This window comes from Micromesistius poutassou, assembly GCF_964030765.1.
Source record: "Micromesistius poutassou genome assembly, chromosome: 7".
In the NCBI taxonomy this organism is placed as follows: Eukaryota; Metazoa; Chordata; class Actinopteri; order Gadiformes; family Gadidae; genus Micromesistius; species Micromesistius poutassou.
In genome coordinates, this window is record NC_140277.1 from 10,519,056 (window position 1) to 10,543,416 (window position 24,361).

At 42.8% G+C, this 24,361-nt stretch overlaps 2 protein-coding genes across 2 annotated transcripts in view; one reads left to right on the top strand and one right to left on the bottom strand.

Moving 5' to 3' along the window:
• Positions 1-1,816: 1,816 nt before the first annotated feature.
• On the top strand, positions 1,817-17,790 carry slc18a2 (solute carrier family 18 member 2). Its single transcript, XM_084471035.1, has 16 exons — positions 1,817-1,905; positions 2,119-2,372; positions 3,378-3,747; positions 6,606-6,664; positions 6,779-6,862; positions 7,902-7,994; positions 8,088-8,177; positions 8,308-8,351; positions 10,767-10,827; positions 11,622-11,717; positions 12,483-12,561; positions 13,612-13,663; positions 13,995-14,058; positions 14,653-14,772; positions 15,121-15,254; positions 16,223-17,790. Exons 2-16 carry the CDS (start codon positions 2,240-2,242, stop codon positions 16,328-16,330), a joined length of 1,587 nt encoding a protein of 528 aa, XP_084327161.1. The 5' UTR covers positions 1,817-1,905; positions 2,119-2,239; the 3' UTR covers positions 16,331-17,790.
• A 1,204-nt stretch (positions 17,791-18,994) lies between these two features.
• pdzd8 (PDZ domain containing 8) overlaps positions 18,995-24,361 on the bottom strand; it is a 32,300-nt gene continuing 26,933 nt past the window's right edge. Inside the window, exon 5 of the mRNA XM_084470431.1 lies at positions 18,995-24,302. Coding sequence (XP_084326557.1) covers positions 21,943-24,302 — 2,360 coding nt within the window. The 3' untranslated portion in view covers positions 18,995-21,942. The remainder of the gene's footprint in view (positions 24,303-24,361) is intronic.

A 24,361-nucleotide genomic window follows, 5' to 3' on the forward strand; every position in this document is an offset into this window, starting at 1 on the left:
GAGAACAGTTAAACAGGAATATATATTTTAATATCATCAGCATAATAGTGGCAGCCAATTCCATAGCCTTGGATAATATTGCCATGGGGGACCGACCAAGGACCGACCCTTGGGGGATACCAAAGATTAGTTGCAATATTTTGATTCTGATCCTTCACAGAGAACAAATAGTTTTCTATCTGTGAGATAAGAGATAATCTAAACCAGCGAAGATCAGAACCTTTGATGCCAACATGGTCTTCGAGACGATAAAGAAGAATGCTGTGGTCAATTGTGTCGAAGGCAGCACTGAGGTCAAGCAACACTAGCACAGAGCTATTATTGCTATCCATAGTCAGTAGAAAATAATTTGCCGCTCTTGTCACAGCAGTTTCAGTAGAGTAGAAAGTCCTGAACCCAGATTTAAACGGTTCAAATAGGTAATTTGTCATCAGGTGACTGATGGTTTGGTTTGCAACAATCCTTTCCAGTACTTTAGAAAGCAAAGGGAGTTCAGCCAAATAGATTTTGGTGAACTGCAGGAGGGTTGCTTCAGGGTGGAGACTTGGTGCAGGCTTCGTCAGATGGAGATGACAAGGAGTTTGGCAGGCATCAATTCTTTACTAATGGATTCGATTTTGTGTTATAATAATTTGATGAATTGGATGCTGAGAGGGAGGAGCCCACGTTCTGAGTCAGATTCTTTACAGTGTCAAAAAAAAAAAATTAGGGTTGTTCTTATTTAAGTTGATTACACTGGAGAAGTAGGCGTTCCTGGAAGTAGTTAATGCAGTTTTGTAGATGAGCAGGCTGTCATGCCATGCAGGATGAAAGACTTCAATTTTATTTGAGCACTATTTGCGTTCTAGTATTCTGCAGCTTCGCTTAAGGGTGCTAGTGTCTTCAGTGAACCAGGGTGCTGTTTTTTTCATTGTTTGCTTTTTAATTACAAGTGGAGCAACATATTTCATGGCTGTAGATAATGCACTGTTAAAATCATCAGGAGACTATCCACAGAGTAGGGACATACTCCTTGTGATACTCATGCTCCTCTCAGTTTGCTTTTCCTGTCTTCTTGTTAAAGAGACCTAGGCTTTACCCACTTTTAGATATTGCAATGAGCACCACAAAAGCAGAGTCCTCAATAATTAGCAGATTACCGTCATGGTTTCTTTTGATGTTTGATCAAAGTTGAAATGCTGTATACAAGTCCTGCACATGAGTTGGGCAATGAACAGTCGGATTGAGGCTGAGACTAAGACTGTGACTAAGAGTTACTGATAGGCAAGTCAAGACCAATTAAAAAAATGTCCAGACAACAAATCGATAGTTGTAGGGACCATAACTTACCACAAGATGGAGCCATTGAATGATGTGGGAGGCTCAGCAGGCTCTTCACAAGCTTCCAACTCGGATTTCTGAAAGCAAAAAAACATCAAGTTTAATGGCAAATGTTGGTCCGTTGATAGTTGAATGGAAAAAAATATATATATATTGGAGGGAAGAAATAAGAGACTAGGCTACTGCCAATTGATCTACATTTCTCTATCTTGGCTGCATCTATCTCTCACCTCTTCCCACTGTAATTATAAGTACTTTTTAATATTCATCCAACTTCAAATAGAGATTCAAGCTGTCATCTGATATTGACACGACAACATATCATTATTGCGCATCTAACATCTCGTATTGAATACGTGGAGGGCAATGAAATTAGTAGAAACTATTCAGTGTAGGCCTATGTCTAGAAGACCAATCGTAAAGGCCAATTTTCGCTTATTATTGTGCTACAGTCTGCGTAGCGGGAACAGTCTACTCCACACAAAGGTTGAATGACGTCAAGGACCCGTCAAGTAGGGACGGCTTCTGATGCGTCTCTCGTCAGTGCAACAGAGGAAAAAGGGAATTAGCCCGTGCGCATGTAAGGTAAGATTTTTTTTCAACAAAAAATCCTCAGGTTTCTGTAATTATACGTTCAAATGTTTTGTTGCAATCTGTGAACTTGTGTGGACTTTGCGCACAACTTTTTAGGCCTATTATTAGACCCATTCAATATTTTTTCATGAGCAAAGGTTATGATATCCATTTTCATCCGGCTAAGGTAGAATAGATGTCCTGATGGTGTTTGCTGTGCTACAGGTGGTGTGTTTCTCTCTATGAGGTTACTGACTCCCGCCCTCTGTCTCCAAAAGAAGCGGACACGCGTGTGATTTCCAAAGGGCGAACATCTCCTTCGCTCTCTCCCGTGGGGACTGCAGTCATGGGGATACTAGACGCAGTCCGGCAGCTCAAGTTGATAACATGGCTCCGAGAAGAGAGGCAATCGAGGAAACTAATTCTCTTCATCGTTTTTGTCGCTCTGCTTCTGGACAACATGCTTCTCACAGTGGTCGGTACGTTGGGAACCTCATTTTATTCACCTGTTCGATATACCGTCATCTAACTGAGATGACCGCTGGTGTTAATATTAAGCGAACTTGGAAGTCTTAATCACTTAGAATGGTAAAAATCGTTCACCATAAGCGAGATCTAAATGAATATTGTGCAACAAATTGGACCATTAATTGTCCCCACTGCTGCTGGCTCTTTTGTATTGCTCGTTTTGCATTTATTCATTTATAGTCATTATCTGCCTAGGACACCCATGCTTTCTATCTGTAAGCACCATCTTGTTATGATTCGGTATTTTATTTATTTTTATTTATCTTATTATTAAAAACATGGATGCATTAGGAATATTTTTGTAAGGCATTATAAGTATTAGCCTCATTACGCACGTCTACGCACAGCGATAGCTATGGCCTTGATGGTGTGATAAATATAAATATATTTTATTTTTAGACACAGCCTCCTTAGAATCTAACCTTGAACGTTTTTATGATGGTCTGTGCTTTTTTCTCCGCACAAATCAACCGAAACAGCCCGATCTGATGCACGCTCCATTACGCACGGACGCATGCGGTGTAATTAGACAGAGCGGGGTCGTCGCTTCTATCAAAAGGCGCCGAAGGCTTGGATTATTTTCTCCAGTTCCCCGGTTCAACTAATAGTTATTATGTATGATAGACTGGAATGTTATTTTTTATTATATCAACACAAACTAACACGTAGAGCCAATCAGTGACTGCAGAGCCGGAAATGTGCGTAATTGTGCAAATAAACTGAACAAAACCAATGAATCTATTAAACAAATATTTTCATTCTCGTCATAGAAAGTCTTATGCTGATTTAGAATTTCCTTCGTTATGAATATCAAATAAAGTATTTGATATTAATACATAGAAAGAAAGAAAGAAAGAAAGAAGGAGATAAAGACAACACCAAATGTAGGACCTGAAGCGTTAAACATTAATAACAGCCATGAACTGAACGCCTCATTGTGTTCCCCGCCTCGCCAGTGCCCATCATCCCCAGCTACCTGTACACCATGGACGAGACCCCCGTCCCTGTGGTGAGGAACAGCACGGCGGCGCCCCAAAGCAGCGCCCCCGGCAGCTTCCAGAGCATCGTCTCCTTGTACGACAACACCGTCCGGGTGACTGGCGGGAATGCCACGGCCCAGCCTTCCTCAGACCGGAACCTCCCTCTCTCCATTTCCAACACTGCCGCGCCAGCGACACCAGTGGCCTGGACACCCCAGCCTGGTGACGACTGCCCCAACTCTAGCAAGAAGTTACTCAATGAGAATGTCAAGGTGGGGCTGCTGTTTGCCTCCAAGGCCACCGTACAGCTGATCACCAACCCCTTCATTGGGCCGCTGACCAATAGGTAGGGTTTACTTTACACTGGCTTGTGTGTCTGTGACAAACGGTTTACAAAGAGTAATGACATGAATAAACCTGTTACTTTAGTCTTCGTCCTGTTTTGTGTGTGTGTTGTGACATTCATTACTAGTAACACAGTTTGCCTGTGTAGTGGGAATAGGTTATGGCGACTCTGAGACATGTTTCAAGCTCTTGGAACATGACAGTTGTCTACTAGGTGTTAACTGGCAACGACCAGGGCAGGATGTCAAACTACGCTCACTTTAATCCATGCACACTCCGCGGACACGCACACACACAGCAGTGTGTTCCAGACAATGTTTTTAAAAAAGAAAACTAAAAAAGTAGCCCAGAGGGGAAATTGTAGCTTAGAGTCAGAGCAAGAGACTTGATAACCAACTATACGGAACAAGAAGGTTTACTCTGATTCGTCTCCATCCAAGCCAGACAGTCAGCCCGTCAGAGGTCCTTACAGTATTCTGTACAACTTCTTATCAAAAAGCAAATCTACAGGAAATTGGACCGAAAGAGCAACAACAGACTCCATTCTCTATGTTCTGTTTAGGATAATCAAATGTTGTGTATGATAACAATGTTTGTGTAATGTTATTCTGTGTCCATATACTGTCATGTCTGTTTCAGCAGCAGACATCCAACTGAATCAAACAGAGCAAAATTATTCCCAAAATTATTCCCTGTAGTGAATCATGGGACTCGTGTGTGTGTGTGTGTGTGTGTCCGCTTGCGTGAGTGCATGTGCATGTGTGTGTGTTCATTCTTAGCCTGTGCATGCGTGCATATGTTGAGACATATTTGAACTTCAACATAAATGTCAATATAATGTACCGCCTTCTTACACTGAAATATTTTATATACAGTTACATATTCCCATATATATGTCTCCGTGCAGCCTTTTTAATAACACAAGTCACAAGATGAGCCATGTAGTTTTTGTTCTGTACAATGAGAACAGGAACTCTGCAGAAATAGGATAGAAAGCTTGCTTTACTGACAAAGGACTGCACTGTCTCAGGATTAAGTCAGTTTATCCATAGCAAGTTAATATTAGGAAACTAAAACAACAAACAATATTCAACAGCACTTTTGTCATATACAGTAAACACCTATTCTGAATAGCAAAAGCAAGATAGATTGTCTATCAAAAGACATAAGTCATGCCTTATGTAAAGAGAGTGATATGGGTGAAGGGTCTATGGCTCTATAGAATGAGATGGCTTAAGGATTTAGGTTCTATAGTTCTAGGAGTGAAGGTTTTAAGGTTATTTAGAATGAGACGGCTAACAAATACAGGTTCTATAGTTACAACCATACAATATATATATTTTATTATAAGATATATAAGATTTATTTTTTGCATTTTTCAGCTTTATTATAGAGAGAGACAGAGAGGAAAGTGTGGAAGACAGCGGAGAAGACATGCAGTAAATGACCCAGGTCGGATACGATCCTGGGTCTCTGCGATTAGGACTGTGCCTAATATATGCTATTCGCCTTAGCCAAGTGCGCCACCGGGGTGCCCACAACCATACAATATTTAACCATTGCCCTAGAGGGCAATGGTTAAATATTGTATGGTTCTAAATAAGGAGATGTCTAATGGATCTACGTTCTATAGTCCTAGAATGCTATAGGTAAAAGTTAGATTATTCTATAGAATGAGATGGCTTACTGATCTAGATTCAATAGTTCTCTAGAAAGTGCTATGGGGGAAGGTTCTATGGAATATGATGGCTAACAGATCTAGGTTCTATAGTTCTAGAGAGTGCTATTGTGGAAGGTTCTATGGTTCTATGGAATATGATGGCTAACTGATCTAGGTTCTATAGTTCTCTAGAGAGTGCTATGGGGGAAGGTTCTATGGTTCTATGGAATATGATGGCTAATGGATCTAGGCTCGTTAGTTCTAGAGAGTTTGGGGGAAGGTTCCATGGTTCTACAGAATACGATGGCTAACAGATCTAGGTCCTATAGTTTAAGTATGTGCTATGGTTGGCAGGGGTTTTCATAGGTCTATACAGTATTGGGGGTAAATGTTATATGGTTGTGTGGTGTAGTTCAAGAGAGCGCTGTGGGTGATTCTGACTTGGTTTTAATGAGATTGGAATACTTTGGTCACATGTGAGATGTTTCAATTGTGATTAGGGTAATATGGCTAAATGTGACTTGGTTCTATTGTGATTAGAATACTATGGCTAAATGTGATTTGGTTCTATTTTGTAGACAGTGCTATAGCTTATGTTCTGTGGTTATATTAGGGAGATAAGTCTATGTTTAAAGGTTAAATGATTTGAGGGAGTTCAATAATGTTACATTGTTCTGTAGCTCTAGAGAATGCTACAGGTGATGGTTCTAAAGTTCAAAAGAGTGCTTTGTTTAAAGGTGCTATGGCTCTGTAGTTCTATAGAGTGCTAAGGGTGTACGTTATATTGTTCCATAGTTAGAGAATGCTATGGCTTAAGGTACTATACCTCCATAGAGGTAGCCTGGAAGCAGCCATTACGTCCCAGTCAGCCAGATATGCTGTAATTGAGGCACAAAATAGAATCCTATTATCCTGTAGCGTCTTTCTCTCTTGACGAAGGGCAGTGCAAGCCAACTCATGCATGTCAGCTCGTACAAATCAAACACTCATGTTTGCTCGGAGATTGGCTCATTTTAGACATCCGATTTCAATGAAAGATTTGTGTTCTCTGCCATGTTTTTTTTTTATGAAGGTATGACTCATACTTAAAGCCTCAGCTGAAATCTGCCAAGTGTTTTTTTAGGGACTTAGCATGAATTTCATGTTTAGTTTTCACCTCAGCCATATGTATAAAAATATATATTTTTGTGTCCTTCCAGAATAGGATACCAGCTTCCGATTTTCATTGGCTTTTGTATCATGTTCCTCTCCACTATTAGTAAGTCTGCCGCTAAATCTCTTCACAAACAAAACCCTTTATCAACGACAAAATGAATGGGCCATTGACAACAATGCCTTTGATTTGTCTGTCTGTGTGTGTGCTTTGGTTTAGTGTTTGCCTTCTCATCGAGCTACACGCTGCTGTTCCTGGCCAGGTCCCTGCAGGGGGTGGGTTCCTCCTGCTCCTCTGTGGCTGGTGAGAAACATCTCCTTCATTCATCATCTCAGTTTCACAACAGTACAAGAGCCCCATTTGGCATTTTACTCCAAATTGTCAACAAATTTTCTCAAAGAAACATTATCACACACCATCAAAAAACACCTGGGATGGAAAACAATTTACCTGTCAGTGGATTTCTTCCACATGCGGGCTAGACTTGGTAGAATTTGGTTCATACTCCTGCTGGGTGAATGGCTGGAAGGCCAAGCTTCCTTTCCAGGAATTGGCTGCTATGCGAACATTTCTTTACAAGCACCAATTATGGGAGGGACTTGACCCCTACAGCCTAATCTCCAAGGCGTGTGGGGTCATTCATCTTGTTATCCACTTCCTCCCTGGCTTCCTCTTATACTGGCTTCCTCTTATACTACTGTTTTCTCACTCGAGAAAACGGTCCGCCTCTTGGAGGACCAAGCCAGAGTTTGAACACGCCTGGCAGCTCTAGCATGTCCACAGTAGTCAGACCTTGCTGGAGCTCCTGCCCCATGTTTCTGTTGGAAGCACTGGTTCTGCAGGAGTATGGAAAGGTATTTTCAAGGTGGCACTCTTCCTAATTTGTCCTCCAGTACTAAGGGGAGACACAGTTCCTTCCATTTCAAACCTGTATCCAGGAAAACAATGTCTCATGTCCATGTTTGGACACCCTTTCCAAATACCCCCCCCCCAGCTGCTGTCCTTACCTACCACCCAGTCTCATCCTGGAGGTCACTGGCCTAGTGAGGTGTCGGTCCTGGATCAATGCAGAACCTGACACTGAGAGATTGAGTGTTGGCCACTGGGTCAGTCTACACCAGACCCCCTTCTCAGGGGACTGCTTCACAGAGAGGCTGTCTTTTGATTGGCTGTATTATAATGAGGCCGACACGTCTATTCTTACATATTATTATTCTAGTGCCAATTTATCTATTGTTGCAGTAGATGTCAGAAACAATGATTGATTAATATAATCGCATAATGATCTGCCTGATCTCTTCCATGGTGATGCCTGACGGCTGTCTGCCTGTTTGCCGTGCAGGGATGGGCATGCTGGCCAGTGTTTACACGGACGACGAGGAGAGGGGTCACGCTATTGGGATAGCCCTGGGTGGTCTGGCACTAGGTGTGCTAGGTGTGTATACAACACTGGCAGGCTTAAATAAATTAAATACATGTTAAAAGCCTGGCCCAATTGACGAACATCACTTCTCTCTCTATATCACAGTTGGGCCACCATTCGGCAGCGTGATGTACGAGTTTGTCGGAAAGACCGCCCCATTTCTCATTTTGGCCTTTCTGGCACTGTTTGATGGAGGTAGGATATTTTTGGGTTCCTTCTTGCAGAATATTAATTATCTCTGTAAGTCAGGTTTCTTTTACAAATATACCAGGATTTTGTCTTCAAGGGTGGTTATTTTCAAATGTGTGTTTGTCTGCATTTTCAGCTCTGCAGCTCTTCATTCTACAACCTACCAAGGTGGAGCCAGAGGTGAGCTATCCTCCCAAGTTCTCCATCTAGTCAGAGCTAGTTCTTCTGAAGGCCTTTTGTGTTTTCTCTCTGCATTAAGGTATTTCCAGCAGTGGACAGTTTCGCTAGTAGGAACTACCACAAGATTCACTAAAATACTTATTTGGACATACAAAAGCATCATTTTCCGACTCAACAAAGAAAGGGAAAATCAATGCAGCTGCCATATGGATTAGCGAGTAAATCACATCAATCCATTTGAGATGATTCAAATGTACAGTCTTATACTGTATATTGTTGACTGCAAACCTGCTGAGGCACATGCATGGCCTGTGACAGACCTTGGTCCTTCAAGTGTGGTTATTAAGGGATCAAGCTTTGTCAACACAGGTGTGTAATTTGTGAATTGATGGACACACAGCGAGTGTGAATCAACAGCTCAATGTTTGAACACGGGGTCTCAAACATGAAAATATGACTTGAAGTGTGTGTCTGAAGTTATAGGCAGCTGGATTTCGCTTTACTTGTGTTGTTCGTTGGTGAATGATTTGAATTAAATACAGGGAAAATGCTTAAGTAAAACTGTGGCTTAAATGTTCCTGATAATTATACTGCAACCTAGAAGCCATCTAAAATGTTTTCGTTTTTTCAGACAAAAGGGTCTAGGTTCAGATCCCATTGGCTACATGAGGATCCCTGAGAAAGATGCCTAACCCCTACCTGCTATTTTAAACATAAACTAAAACACTATAGTAAGTTACTGGGAGTCATTTGGTATAAAAAAAAAAAAACAGTCTGATAAATGATCAAATATTGATAGTAAATGGGACAATCGCATGTCATACATTGGACCTTAAATGATTGCAGCCAAGAGGCGTTGGGCAATATAGGGGAAATGAAAATATGCGTTACCTAAAATGGTAATCTCATTGGAACGTAGGGATTTACAACGCTGAGATGATAGCCACAAATCTCTCAAAACATAAAGTAACTTAATGTTGTGTGAGTGTGTTACCTCACACAACAATAAGTTGTGTGACACACTAGCCTTTGTAGACACACTATTGTGGAGCAGTCACATCAGTGGCCCTGGCTAGTTTGGTTGTTAGGTGGACTTCTAGGAATGTTCGTCTTTCAAAGAGCGTGAGGGTTTAACTGAAGGGAACAACATCATTAGTGCATATTCACCAGTCGAGGGGCGAGTGTCATGAAGATTGTTTGTGGGCTAATTAAGCTAATTGGTGAGTTCCAGTATGTTGCGACGTAGGATCAGGAAGGGTACACAACCCACCACCATACCCTTGTGTAATTCCATTAAAGTTCCACTCCAATAGAATAACCTCTTCATTATAAACCAGCTGGGTTTAAGAGGAGTCCTGCAATGCTCACTAATTAGCCCACAAACAATCTGCATGACGCTAGCCCTTCGACAGGTGTATACGCACTAAAGATGTTGTGGTCAGGAATAAAAGATACACAATCCAACATGCCCTGGTGTTATTACATTAATAACTGTTGAAGGTGGTGCTTCACCTGAAGGTGAATGTGGCATTGCTGTTTTTAGGCTGTGATAGCCATAGGCTAGGATAGGTATATTGTACCTTTTTTTTTTATCTTTATCTGTATCTTTTTTTTATTTTTTTATCTTTATCTTTTTTTTCTTATCTCTATATTAAGTGGGCCTAACTTAACGAAACACCTGTGGAAGAGGGTGCCCACTTGATAACCCCAATGATATTCTGCTTACTGCTGTATTTACTGCTGTTAGTTGGGCTAGTTGTCTCGTGTTTTTCACCTTTGGTTGGTAGTTTGGTAGCCAGCGTGCTTGTAAGGTTGGTTTGGACAGGGGCTTCTGAATATGTGTTTTCCTTGGATTTTGGCACAAGGGATTATAACATCTGATCCTGTGTATTAATGAAATTAAAGATTGACTCAGTGGAATAACCTGTAAGCTAATTAAGGATTAGGATTTCTTAGATGATCATGTCCCAGAGGTCTACATGTTACTCTAATGAATGATTGAGACAGGGGATTACCATGTGAATGGGTTTTGAGGTGGTTCAGAAGCCTGTGAAATAGCTCTATTAATCAGAACTTAAGAGAGATTCTAAAGACAAAAGCATAATGGAGTCACTCTCCCAATCAGAATATAGATTTTATAGGATATAGGATAGGTGATGCCCCACCTATCCTCTGTATTGCTACAACAGCTGTGAACAGAGACAGGAGCAGAGCTAGAGTACAAATTGCATCTCAAATGTAGCACACATTTTCAGAGATTTTTTAGGAACTTTGTGTTCATGCAGCACTTATATTTTTTGAAGCTGCTCCAAAATTTCTTGTATGCTTGGATAGTTCTGAGCCTCTCTTGTAAAGGAAACAACCATACGCTATACCTAGACTAAAGTAGCCCTAAATGTTCTTCGTCCCATACAGAACCAGAAAGGAACCTCGCTGATTAACCTCATGAAAGATCCCTACATTATCATCGCAGCTGGTAAGACACAAGAACTACATAGACACACAGATTACATATGTACAGAAATATAACCAAGCACATGAAGATGGGGTGTAGAGTGAGGTTAATGTAGAAGAAGTGGAAGGCAATTATTATGTACCGGGATATGACCACAACAAAACCAGGGTGTGAGCCGGCCATTGATCCCAGGATTTAGAGCAGATGAGTGTGTGTGGAATTGGTTTCTGAAGTGAGCTGTGTGTGTATGTGTTGTCATCCTTGTAGCTGTCATGTGAGGCTGCATACATGTCGGGCTATTTATATATGTGTGTGTGTGTGTGTGTGTGTGTGTGTGTGTGTGTGTGTGTGTGTGTGTGTGTGTGTGTGTGTGTGTGTGTGTGTGTGTGTGTGTGTGTGTGTGTGTGTATTCTGCTATGAGAGGAAGAGTATAATGGAAAGAGCTGGAGAAAACAGAATAGGAGAGAGGAGGAAAGGAGGAAGGGAGGAAGGGAGGAATTGAAGAACAGAAGATGAAACAAATCACTCTCACCACCTGTCTCTCTCTGATCACCCTCACCACTGGTCTGTCTCTCTCTTATCACATGCCGGTCTCTCTAACGCCCGTCTGTCTCTCTGATCACTCTCACCACCTGCCGGTCTCTCTATCTCCTATTTGTGCCTCTCCAGGATCACAGCTATAACCAGTCTGTGTGCACCCTGTCCATCCTTTACATGTCGGTCCATAACGTGTGTGTGTGTGTGTGTGTGTGTGTGTGTGTGTGTGTGTGTGTGTGTGTGTGTGTGTGTGTGTGTGTGTGTGTGTGTGTGTGCAGGGGCAATCTGTTTTGGGAATATGGCTATAGCCATGATGGAGCCCACCCTGCCTATCTGGATGATGGAGACCATGTGTGCCCGGAAATGGCAGCTAGGTATATCATTCAATCCAACTTTATACAGCACACTGCTTAACAAAGTGCTTCACTGGAAATATAAGACAATTATAAGAGTACTACGCTATATATGAAGCATCTGAACAACCCACACATTTATACCAATGCTTTATGTTGGCTATGATATTTCATATATTTAAAAAACATCTAGATAGATATAGATTACATATTTTATACAGTAGAGCTGACATGCATCACCTCAGTGAAGGTTTTTAATCATTGTTGCAATGCAGACTTACTTAATACAATATTAAAGTGTTATTTTCAGGAAATAATGTTTTACTACCATCTAATAACGCTACAACACTAGCCGAGCCCTGCCTGGTGCAGCTTTTAGCTTTTAAACGCTTTTTATTTTTATTTCTCAGCCCATTATCTAAAGAGAGAGAAGCTACAAGTAAATAAAGTAAATAAATACAAACCATGGGGTAGGTGCTAGTGATTGTGGGGGTGGATAGAGCGATAGTGGGGGTGGGGGGAAGGGGAAGGGGGAGTGAGGGGGTCGTTCGATGGCGTTCCTTCGACAGGATATTACAGCGAGGCGTGCTGGCAGGGGGATGGCGCTCGGCTCTTTATTACAAATGGCGGGAAATTCTCACGCAGCCTAGAGATGAAGCCCCCGATAGCAGGGCACACGTATCTAGGACCCTCACCCTCACCCACACCCACACACACACACACACACACACACACACACACACACACACACAACCTGATCTATCTGCGTATCTGTCCTATGTCCAGGTGTTGCCTTCTTGCCTGCGTCCATCTCGTACCTTATTGGAACCAACATCTTCGGGACATTGGCTAACAAGATTGGGAGGTGAGGAGGGAAATTAACTCTGAGATGTTGTTATTGTTTTTTTTTTTTAACTAGTCTTACTTATCTGCCGTGGCTCAGCTCGCGGGCCTCTGCTCTTAGTTCCTCTTTAAGAGTGAAAATACGTTGTTTCGCTCTCAGCTGGCGCTAATCCACTGCTAGAAATTCGGACATGTATCTGTTTTACAAACTCTCAAACTTGCTACAAAACTACTAGAACTAGTTTATTGATAAAATATGTCTTAATCATATGGAGTTATGGATTAGAGATGAGGTTATGGATTAGAGCTATTTAATTATTACCTCAATGGAAGATGACTGATGATGATAGATTAATGGTAAGCGGCAAATGGAATGCATTTATAGAGCACTTTTCCAACCTGTAGCACCTCAAAGCGCTTAACAATATTGCCTCACATTCACCCATACACCGACAAGAGGCAAGAGCCATTGATCGGGAGCACTTAATATAGGTGTGTTGCTCAGGGACACTAGGGGATTCAACAAGCAACCCCCGGTTGCCAGACAACTCTAAAGCTAGTATTAGACATGTTCAATTATGCATTAGAGATATGGAGTTACAGTATGTATTAAAGGTGTTAAATTATGAATTAGAGATATAAAGTTATGTATTAAATGTGTTAAGTTATGGATTAGAGATATGGAGTTATGTATTAAGGGTGTTAAATTATGAATTAGAGATGGGGTTATGTATTAAGAATGATCAATTATGGATTACAGATATAGAGCTATAGATTTGAGATATGAATTGATGTATTTGTTTTGTTAAATGATTGATAGAGATATGGAGTGATGGAATAGAGATATTGAGTTATGGATAAGGTAGGAGATATGGTATGGAGTTAAGTATTAAATATGAACATTTATTATTATAGATATGAAGTTAAGTATTCGTTATATTTAGTTATGGATTAGAGATATTGAGTGATGGATTAGTTATATTAAGTTATGAATTAGAAAAATGTATGTTATGTTATGTAAAGTTATGTATTTGAGATATGCAAATCAGGATGACCCTGTGTTCCCGCCCAGATGGCTTTGTGCTATGATCGGGATGTTCGTGGTGGGGCTGAGTGTAATCTGCGTAAGTACAAAACTTGATTATCACCAAATGATGGATGATGTCAGACCTCATCGTCACACACATCGTCCAAAAAAAATCCAGCTAATTATATTCTAAAAAGGTAATTATTACTGCACATGTCCACTGTCTAAATTCATCATATTCGTAGCTGGACACACAGCATAATTTATGATGGATTTTATAATGACTCATATTATATCATATATCAAATAACGTCATAATATTTGGCATAATGTGATATACACTAGTCAGAAATACAAATGACTTTGGATAGGATGTGACATGAAAAAGTATCTAGTGTTGGGGATTAATTGAATGCCAATGTCACTAGGTACCATTTGCAACAAACATCTATGGGCTGATCCTTCCAAACTTTGGGGTGGGCTTTGCCATCGGTGAGTACCCCATTTGATCTAGTAATATGGTACAGTGGTATACGAGAGTGAGCTATAGATGGTACAGTCGTATTAGATGGTGAGCTATATGGTACAATGATAGTAAGCTAGATGCTACAGTGGATAGTGAGATAGATGGTAAACTGGTATATTAATATTGATCTAGATGTTACACTCATATACCATCATTAGCCAGACGGTAGAGTAGTATACTATGAGCTAAATGGTTGGGGATTTACTAGTGAGCTAGAAGCCACACTGGTATACTATAGTGAGCTAGATGCTACAGTGGTCTACTTAATTGAGCTAGATTGTACGCTGGTATAGTAATATTGAAGTAGATGCTACAGTAGTACACTATTGTGGGCTAAATGGAATACAGATGGTACGCTGGTATACTATAGTGAGCTAGATGGTTCAGAGGTATACAGTACATCAGTAATTTCATACCACGGGTATGTAAGCATTATCCAGGGGGATATTGTAAAGATACTAATTTTGCTTTGTGAAAACAAGAATTACAATACAAATATGATGAATATTTTGTTCGTCAATGGGTTAAGGCTAGTGATGATGATGATGTCTGGGTAACAGGCATGGTGGACTCCTCCATGATGCCTATTATGGGATACCTGGTAGACCTGCGTCACGTGTCGGTGTACGGGAGTGTGTACGCCATCGCTGACGTGGCCTTCTGCATGGGCTTCGCTTTGGGTGAGCAGGAACGAACCCTAGCCCTCACCCCTAGAACTAACAAAGAGCCCCTAACCCTTTTATCAAACCCTAGCCCTCACCCCTAGAACTAACAAAGAGCCCCTAACCCTATTAACAAACCATAGCCCTTACACTAACCCTATTATTTAACCATAGCCCTAACACTAACCCCATCATCTAACCATAGGTCTGTGCTTTCACGTTGCATTACACAAACAAGTCCAGCTGTGACATAGAGTAAATATGATGCAGTGATTTTCTAAATCCTTTAATTCCCCACCTGAATGAACTGAGGGGTACCAGCCTGCACGTTGCTCTGATCCACCTCTCTGAACATTGTGTTTCCAGGTCCTTCCATCGGAGGCTCCATTGCAGAGAACATCGGCTTCCCCTGGCTGATGACCATTATCGGAATAATCGACATCCTCTTCGCACCTCTCTGCATCTTCCTCAGGAATCCCCCAGGACAGGAGGAGAAAATAGTGAGACTTCAAACGTTCACTCCCAGACACAAAACACCTCATTTAGCAGTTCACCCCCAGACACAAACGACTGATTACTTTTGAAAGGACACAGTCACGTACAACTTCAAAATGTGTCTTGGCAAAACCCATATATTTAAAAAGGGTTGCATCAAAGTGATTTTGGCCAAGGTTTGTTTTCTTGAACTCATTTTTGTCTTGAACAAATATTCCACAGAGGAAACTGAGAAACTGCATAACGGATCCTGAGCACTGCACTGCAGATCAACTGCAAGTTCAACTTCAAGTTTCCAGTTACATCAATGTCCTAGTTTTCTAGTGGCTAGACATCATTACCAGTCTGTTCATAACAGGGACCTTTAAAATAATTTATTTAAACACACACACACACACACACACACACACACACACACACACACACACACACACACACACACACACACACACACACACACACACACACACACACACACACACACACACACACACACACACACACACACACACACGACACCCAGCACTTAAGCTCAAATCTGTGTGAGTGAGTGTATATTAACTAATCTTGGACGTTAACATGAATTTAAGGAAGAACAAGAGGAGAATTACAGTTAACAGACGCTGAATAATCTCCAGATAAAAAATAATATATACTCTGGTAGAGTTAGTTAAAGTTAAAGTAAATGTACTTCAAGTTCAACTGCAAGTTCAACTTCAAGTTGCCGGTTATATCAATGTCCTAGTTTGCTAGTGGCTAGACATCATTACCAGTCTGTTCATTACAGGGACCTTTAAAATAATTTATGGTCCACCCTAATTCCTCTATCCCGCATTGTGGTTCTGTAGGGGTGTCCTATCCTTGCCCGTCACTAGGGCTCCGGGTGTCACGGGAGTAAAGGGCCTTCAACGACCTCAGGTTCAACCTCCCAATGACCTTCTGACCTCTAAAACCCTTGCGTTCCTCTCCGCAGGCCATCCTGATGGACAGTAACTGCTCAATGAAGACGCGGTCATACTCCACGCAGGAGTGCCACAACCAGGGGGATGATATGGAGCTGGAGTGCGACGACTACGACTAAAAGCAGGTCGCGGGTCCCAGGTCACTCCAGAGAGGATCTATATTTTGTTGTACAAAAATCTCAGAAGGCAGAAGAAGAACACAACGTGGGGAAACAATCGATAAGCGATATGAATCACTGTTCACACTACTCTGCAAAGCCGTTTCTATGTGAATGTCTGCGTGTCTGTCGTTGCTGTTTTGTGTCCTGTTTAGGCGCCCATACCGGACCAAACCAAAGTTGTTCTTCAGTGTAAAAGCCCATGGGTGCTGGCCGGTGGCCCGCGCAGTGTGTTAGTGTCCAGCCAATAGCCTTACAGCAAGGAGGAGCAGGTCAGAAGTGGAGCTTCCTGAGGAGATTTCTAAGGAGCTTTATAAGAAGGTTCCTAGGGAGGTTCCTCAGGAGGTTCCTAAGGCACTTCCCAAGGAGCCTACTATGGAGCTTTCTAAAGAGGTTCCTAAAGAGCTTTCTAGAGCTGTCTAAGGTTTCTAAGGGGGTTTCTAAGTGGTGTGATGTCACTCATGAAGGAGGAATTGGCTCCTTCAATAATCCTTAAAACACAAACTTGTCTTACTGCACCTCTAGGTCATCGTTATCAGTTTTAACTTTATCAGTGTTTACAAATTATCAACCAATGTCAAATGTCAAAACAATTGAGAATCAGGTAAATTTGATAATTTGTTTTTAAAAATATTTATTTTGACTCCATGGTTGAGTGTAGGCTGGCTTTGTTATTTAAAAAAAGATAACAAATCTGTTCCAGTAACCAATGTTGTTCGTTATAACAGCAAATTTCAGCGACTGTACAAATTCTGGCAAGTAGGTGATTTTACTGAGCTAATCACCTAATTTATTTGAGAAAAAACCTATGTAGTGTACAGAGTATTTATATTTCCTCAAAAGGAATCACAACGTATTTGACAGTAGGCATAAATGCATAACCAAATAGTTAAGTTCAGTGCAGTCGAGCCCTTTACACATTTTGAAGATGTGCTCTGCTATTACTTTATATCTGTGATATTTCATTTACATGTACAAATATATCATACATAAAAAAGTACCATGTACATAGGTTGTTGCAGTGAATAGACGTAAACTGGCCAGCTGTCGCATGCAGTACATTGAGCCAAACATCATGAAGCAGCTAATGTGATTTTATCTATGGATAAATTATGTCATGGCTGCAGTTTTTGAACATTGAAGAACTGCGCCAATGTTGATGGAAGGAAAGGAAATTGAAAAAAGGCTTATTATTCATCTTCTTTGTCTCAAGATCACAATATTGTGACATACATTAACACTAAGCATAAATCAATTCGATATACAGATTCTGTTAAAATAGTAAATTCTTATATTTCTTGATATTCTTTCATTTAAATTGTAATTAATTATTAAAGAATTTGTGCTGAAAAGTCACTTAAAAAGTATTTTATTTGTCAGAATAGATTCATAGATTATACAATAATCGTTATATATTTCACTCAGTTGCACAAGGACGTCTGCGTAAAATTATTGGTTAAGTAAGTGGTATGATGACACAAAAATTATAATTTCTCACTTGAAAAAGTCTTTATTTTCTGGCCAGTATTATAAGATAATATATAGAATATAAAAGAAAACAGAGGAGATCATCAAGTTTAAAATTTCCCCTGTAAGATTTTTATTTGGCAGTTTCTATTGTTAATTTTTTCCCCACAGTTTTAGAAGATGTGTTTATTAAAGAAAATTATTTCTTTAGCCTTTGAAACCCAACGCTCTCTGACTTGCCTTCTCTGGTCTGTGTGTTTACCTTATTCAAATACATACTTTTGGGGACCAAACAGTACAACAATCCTATATTTTATATCCTATTTTTTGATTTTTGATGACCTGGTGGCTTTGTGAGGTGTGCCGATGTGTAATATATGTTGATACTTACGGGGATGTTGTCATCTCAATTAAATGTTGTATGCTTCAAAAAAAAAAAAGTGTGACAGATTTGGAAAAAAGTAATTTTGATTTGTTTTTTTCACGAAGTGTAAAGACACTTCTCACAGTACAGTTTACATGTGATCAATACCTGAATATCAATACTATCAGCTCTTGGATTTGGTATTCTATTCATTGTCTGTATACATCTTATTGTTTGTGTTTTTCAAACCCAGACATCTTTGAGTAGTCTGGATCGGTTTAACCGTTCAAAGACTCAGCGGCTAAACGTGAATATTCACATATCAACGAATCAGTCCCTTCCCTTTGAGATTGGTACGTGATGCCTCGTGATTTGCGGAGGGGGACAGGAGAAAGGGAGGGAGAGAGGGAGGGGGAGAGAGAAGGGGAGAATGAGAGGGAGATGACGGTGGAGAAATGTTCCACTATAAATCCACCCGTGTAGGAGCAGCCATGCTATAATCAGCATGTCCATCTTCGCCGTCGGGCCCCAATTACCTTGCAGATGCTTGAACAATGCTGCCCCCCTCTCTCCATCTCTCTCTCCCCCATCTCTCCGTCAAGGATCTGTCCAACCATGCTTCCTGCAGTGAATCAGACATGAACAACAATATTTTCCTTCCTAAAAAATATGCATCTGTTTGTGTGTTGTGATGGTGGTGGTGGAGGGGACAACGTTACAGTTTTAAAGCCATTGTATCTCCTCTACTGAGGCCTAAAAACAAAAACAAAAAAAACCCAGCCAGTGGATCAGAGGGTGAGCATATTTATTTAGGCTATGTACAATACAGCTTCATCACATGGGCAATGTCCACAATGATGCAAGACATCCCTCAAATGGACAAACACACAAATAGAAAGAAAACAAAAGCCACCAATGACTCGCTGGAAGCAATGGCATGAGAAGTCACTCGTCAGTGAAAATTGGGTTGGGGGGGGCGATGGCAATGGGGTTTCTTTATGTTCAAAATAAGAGCACATTTTGCTTCAATAGCAGCGTCAAAAGCGGCGCTCATCCACAACACCACGCACAAAAATAGGTGGTAGTACAAGGGTGGAGTTGTTTGAAAGACAATAGCGAAACCAGGGTTAATTGGAGATACATCGACAAACAGCGCAGCCAGGATCTATTGAGAGAAGCACCATGACGTTCAAGGGGGGGGTGGAGGAACAGGAAGTCGAACAACCCGCCCCCACGCTTCCCAAAGCCCCTCGGCATGGTCAGTATTGCGTACGTTGCCGTAGCGACGATATTGGACGGTCTTAAAAAGCAAACGACGACGTTAGTTACGATTTGGTAGGGGATGTTTAGGGGAACGGTGATATTTGGTTATGAAAGCTTCACTGAAACAGCCGACATGAGCGGACGTGGTTTCTACATAGTGGATGGGGGAAAGGCGCCAAGCAGCATTAGCAGAAGAAGACTGAGACAAAGGAGCAGGGGATACATTCGTCCTGATATGACAACAACTCGTTAAGGTTGCTGGAGGTCCCACAATTAAATCCAAAACAACTTGATGCGGTTCATAACCGGTGACAATACATCCATCCGTCCGTCCATTAATATCACACACACACACACACACACACACACACACACACACACACACACACACACACACACACACACACACACACACACACACACACACACACACACACACACACACACACACACACACACACACACACACACACACACCGCAAACGGCGGGAGATGTAACATCAGTCCATTCGTTCAGAAGTGATTATTATTACAAACTAAGTTGTCAGTGATATATCTGCGCCACAGAAAGCAGGCTGGGTTTCAGACGCACACACCAACAACTAAATGATTCGATTGTTAACGATAATAATAATAAAGGACTAACTAATACATGAGGCGTGGCAGGTGTTCCTCTAGGAACCAAGAAGCTCGGCGCACATGTGCTACACGGGCCGGCCTACAACGGGGTGGAAACGGACCGGGCCGATGCAGACTAGCATTGCTCCTCACCTAACAAACTTATCTACTTCGTTAAAAAATCTAATCTTATGCCTGTTCCACACATTGCTCAAAAGCCAACAAGCATTTTAAGGTATCCTAGGAGCTGTCAAAGTTAAAACGTCATCAAGAAAGTGCTCAGAACAACGGATATTTAGGGCTTTTTGGACGGACGCCCTGACACACGATGTGGTGGAGAAGGATTTCTTCGTCCACCGCTTTAGGCCCCTACTTTGTTTTGTTTTTACCTTTTCTAGACACTCCAGATTTGCGATGAGCCGGGTGCTTCCAAGGATTGGAGGTTTGACTAAATTCATCTGCACGTATGAATTTGCCAATTACCAGGCGGCAGGGCCATGCTCTAATGGTCTCTAAGGAGCTAGCTTAAAACATCCAAGCCGCTGCCATTTCATAATCACATAGACACTTTGTTTTTTGCTGTATTCTTTTTTTAACAAAGATTTGTTAGCAATAGCAATAATGTTGAACCACATGTAAATGTGCCATTTTCCATATGACTATGAGGAGGGATGATACCATGAGTCACTTTAAAATGTCCCTTTGAAAACCAAATTCAGTTGAAGAAAACTCAACACCTCATTAGATTGTCCAAAATTAAGAAATTACAATTCAGTGTATGTTTGAGTGTACTTTGATTTACTATGGAAGCTCGTAAGGAACCAGGGACTGATCCGGTCAACTACGGTATGTTCTGACTTTAGATCCAAGTCAGAAGAACAACAGTATCCTGATCAGAGTCGCTTCTCTCTTATTAAACATTATCCATTATGATGAGGCTGATGGGCCTGAGCGGCTGGGCTAATCATTTACTTGCCTACTTCCACACTATTATGGTGGAAGGTAGTAAGGCTACTCAACTAATATAGCCATTCCTCATCACTATCTCCAGATTACCAAACGATATGATCAAATAATTGGGACAATAATTTTCCCTTTACTGACGTGGTTTATAACCTATTGCAACTTTTAATAAAATACAAACCTTTATGAATCAATTAAGAATTCCTTCATGTTTGTTCAATATGTATATTATTTATATATGTAAAAAGAATAAATATAAAATGACTACAGATGATGTGAACATAATCAAGTTCAGCATAATTATCAATAACCACATTTTCAGGACATAAAGCTATTTTAGCGGTTAATGAAGAGAGAAGTTATTGGTGATCAGAAGATTCCTAGTGTTCTGCTGACATTGATCCACACAGCGATGAGTTCTGAAGAAATTACTTTAAAAGCAATCCATCATTAATCTCACAAAAACAAAATGAATGAAACCATTATCATTAGAAACACATACACCAATCCTTTAAGGGATTTCGTGGTTTATGTAAAATTGCAGCAGGCTGCCCACAGAGATCAAGTGAGAAGAAGTATGAATCAAATGTTGAACCCTTCTTATCTTAATCAAGTATAGCTGAAATATCCCTCAAGTATCACTGAAACTCCCTCCAAAATTAAAGAGTAACCAAACTCTAGAACCAACCAACAGGGACAGTGCAAGACAAACAGCAGGTAATTTCAACTGCTGCTTCTGATTCACTCAAAAATGTGATGATGACCAGTCATTGTAATAACCTGCCAATTCCATCAGGGACAGTTCTTTGACCAAACTGAATCTTTAACTGGTTCTAGGGGCCAGAAGCCCGGACTGCAGCCTACTGTCTCCTTCCTCTACCCCTTCAAAAGGCATTCTTTAGTGGAGGGCCTCCACACAGATCTGCTCCTCGGTGATGTCGTCCAGAGGCGGGACTTCCACTGGGCTGCACATGTCACTGTCATAAATCTCAGCTGCCGTCAAAGACTCCTCCTCCTCGCCTTTAGCCTTGAAGCCGTGTGGCTCAGACGGCGAGGTGCTCTCCACCGACTCCAGGTCCTCAATGCCGGCCCGGTAGTGGATCATCAGCAGGGTGAGGGCCTGCAGCCGCTCTCCGGACTTAGCCAGCGCGGCCTTGCGGCGGGCGTCCGTGGCCTCACGCTCCTCCGACAGCAGGGTGTTGTTGCGCTCCAGCTCCTGGTCGATCTCCTGCTGGAGCTTGTCCAGCATCAGCTCCAGCTTCTGGGACCGTTCGTCCGTGGGGAGCCCCCGGTAGAGGTCTCTTCCGATCTCCTTGACGGCGATGAACACGCTGTCGTCCAGGCCTCCTTCCCGGCGGGCCAGCTTCCCGCTGCAGATGCCCGTGCCACCGGAGGGTTGCTTGGAGGGGCTGGCGCTGCTGGCATACGTCTCAGTGTCACTGCTCTCATTGTCTGAGGTGTTAGGGGTGTGTTTTGGGGAGGGCTCCACTGTGCCGGGCCCCATGTCGACCACTTGCTCGACCAGGCGCGTCTTGGGAACCTGCCGCAGGTTGAGCAGGCGGGAGCTGGTGTTGATGATGTGCCGAGTGATGCCGCTGGTTGCTCGGTTAATGGTGGATTTGGCCTCTGGGTCTGCGCTGCGGCGATCCGTGGCCGCCACGCAAAACGGATTCTCGGCGAGGCACTTGTCCTGGCATTTCTTGTGGCAGACGTAGGAACAGATCATGCACTGTGAGGCCGCCTTGGTCCACACCTTCTTCTTGCAGTACTCGCACCAGGTGGGGTTCTGGAACTGGGTGTCCTGGAAGTTGTGGCGCACCTCGGCCATCTGCAGAGCGCCATATGCCATGTCGTCGCGCTGGGCCATATGCACGTGTTCCCTCTCCCGGTCCTTAAGGTCCTCCTCGTGAAGACTTCCCTCTCGCTCCCGTTCCACCATCCTCAATGAATAGTCAGGTTCCCCTTCTGCCAGGTAGCAGAAGTTCAACGTGATGTCTCCATAACAAAGCTTCTCGTTGAAGCCCTTGTGGGTGCTCAGGTTGCGTAGGGCTGTGCGGCTAACATTAGCTCTGGGCTCTGGCGCCACTAGCCTGAATGTGCTCTGGTACTCAGCCGATGCGGTGGCCATACATTCCAAGGCCACGCTTTCCAGTCGGAGGCTCACGTGGCCCAGGCAAAGGAGGCTGCCTAGCTTAAAAGGGTCTTTGCACCACAGTGCCACGTTAAGGTAGCGATGGTTCCTCTCCACCTCCAAAACATGCGAGGCGTTGCTCCAGCGGCCCGACTTGTTGCGGAACATGGTCTCTGGGCATTCCCTAAAGGAGTTGTCTTCCAGGCTGTCTCGTATGCTGCAGCTGCTCTCTGAATGTTTGTCTTTCATCGAGTCAGGCCTACTGCCACTGGGCGCAGCCAAAGGGGTGGAGAGTTCCTCGCAGGATTCTGCTTGCTTCATGGCTGGCTTCGGCTCTGTCGCCTTGACCTGGCTCTTCTCCGCGGAGGCCTTTTCACTGTGGGCTGCGTGGACGGGACTCTTCTCGGGGGACTTCTCTGACGTGGTGGGGCAGGGGGTGCTGGCAATAGAGAAGGTGGTGGTTGCAGTTGCTAAAGCAGAGCTGGTAGCTGGTGTCAGATCAGTAACCTCCAACAGGCTGGTTTCAGAGGAGGCCGTGGTCAACTTTATCTGTGGTCGAGGAGGCACCGGAGGCCGAGTGGGGGGCGGCGGGGGAGGAACAGTGGGCCTCTGGGGACCGGACTCCAAGGAGTCCACGCTGCTCTTGGGCAGCGAGGGCTTCGGTGGTTCTTTGGGCTGGGGCTTCAGAGGAGACTGGAGGCCCACCAGCAGGAGCTTTCGGTTGAGGATGGGGGAGATTGAGGCCAGGTTGGCCACGGCCCTTTTGGGACTTTGGTTAACTGTGAGCAGGAAGTCCTCCCTGGCGTCCGGGGGGTTGGCGCCACCAGGGCTGCTGGTTGGGCTCGGCTTGGAGTCCACCATCAACTCCTCAAACTCAGAGTCAATCTCCTTGCCGTCCAGTATGTCTGGGACGGTGCTGATCGGGGCCGGATCTTCTTCATATCCCGATGGCCCCTGGGGACCAAGGAAGGTCGGGTCCTCCAGATGGCTCAGGCCCTCATGCAGGGGCCCCAGATTACCTAGTGGGTGGCTCTGATGGCGGACTGGTCTTTCATAGAGAACCTCGACCCTTTCTCCTGCTTGTTTCAGCAGTTTGGGCACTTGTACAGAGGATGTCACTTTAACACCTGGGGAGGAAGAAAGAGGAGATCTGAGTTTCCAGCAACACAAACAACCATACAATGAA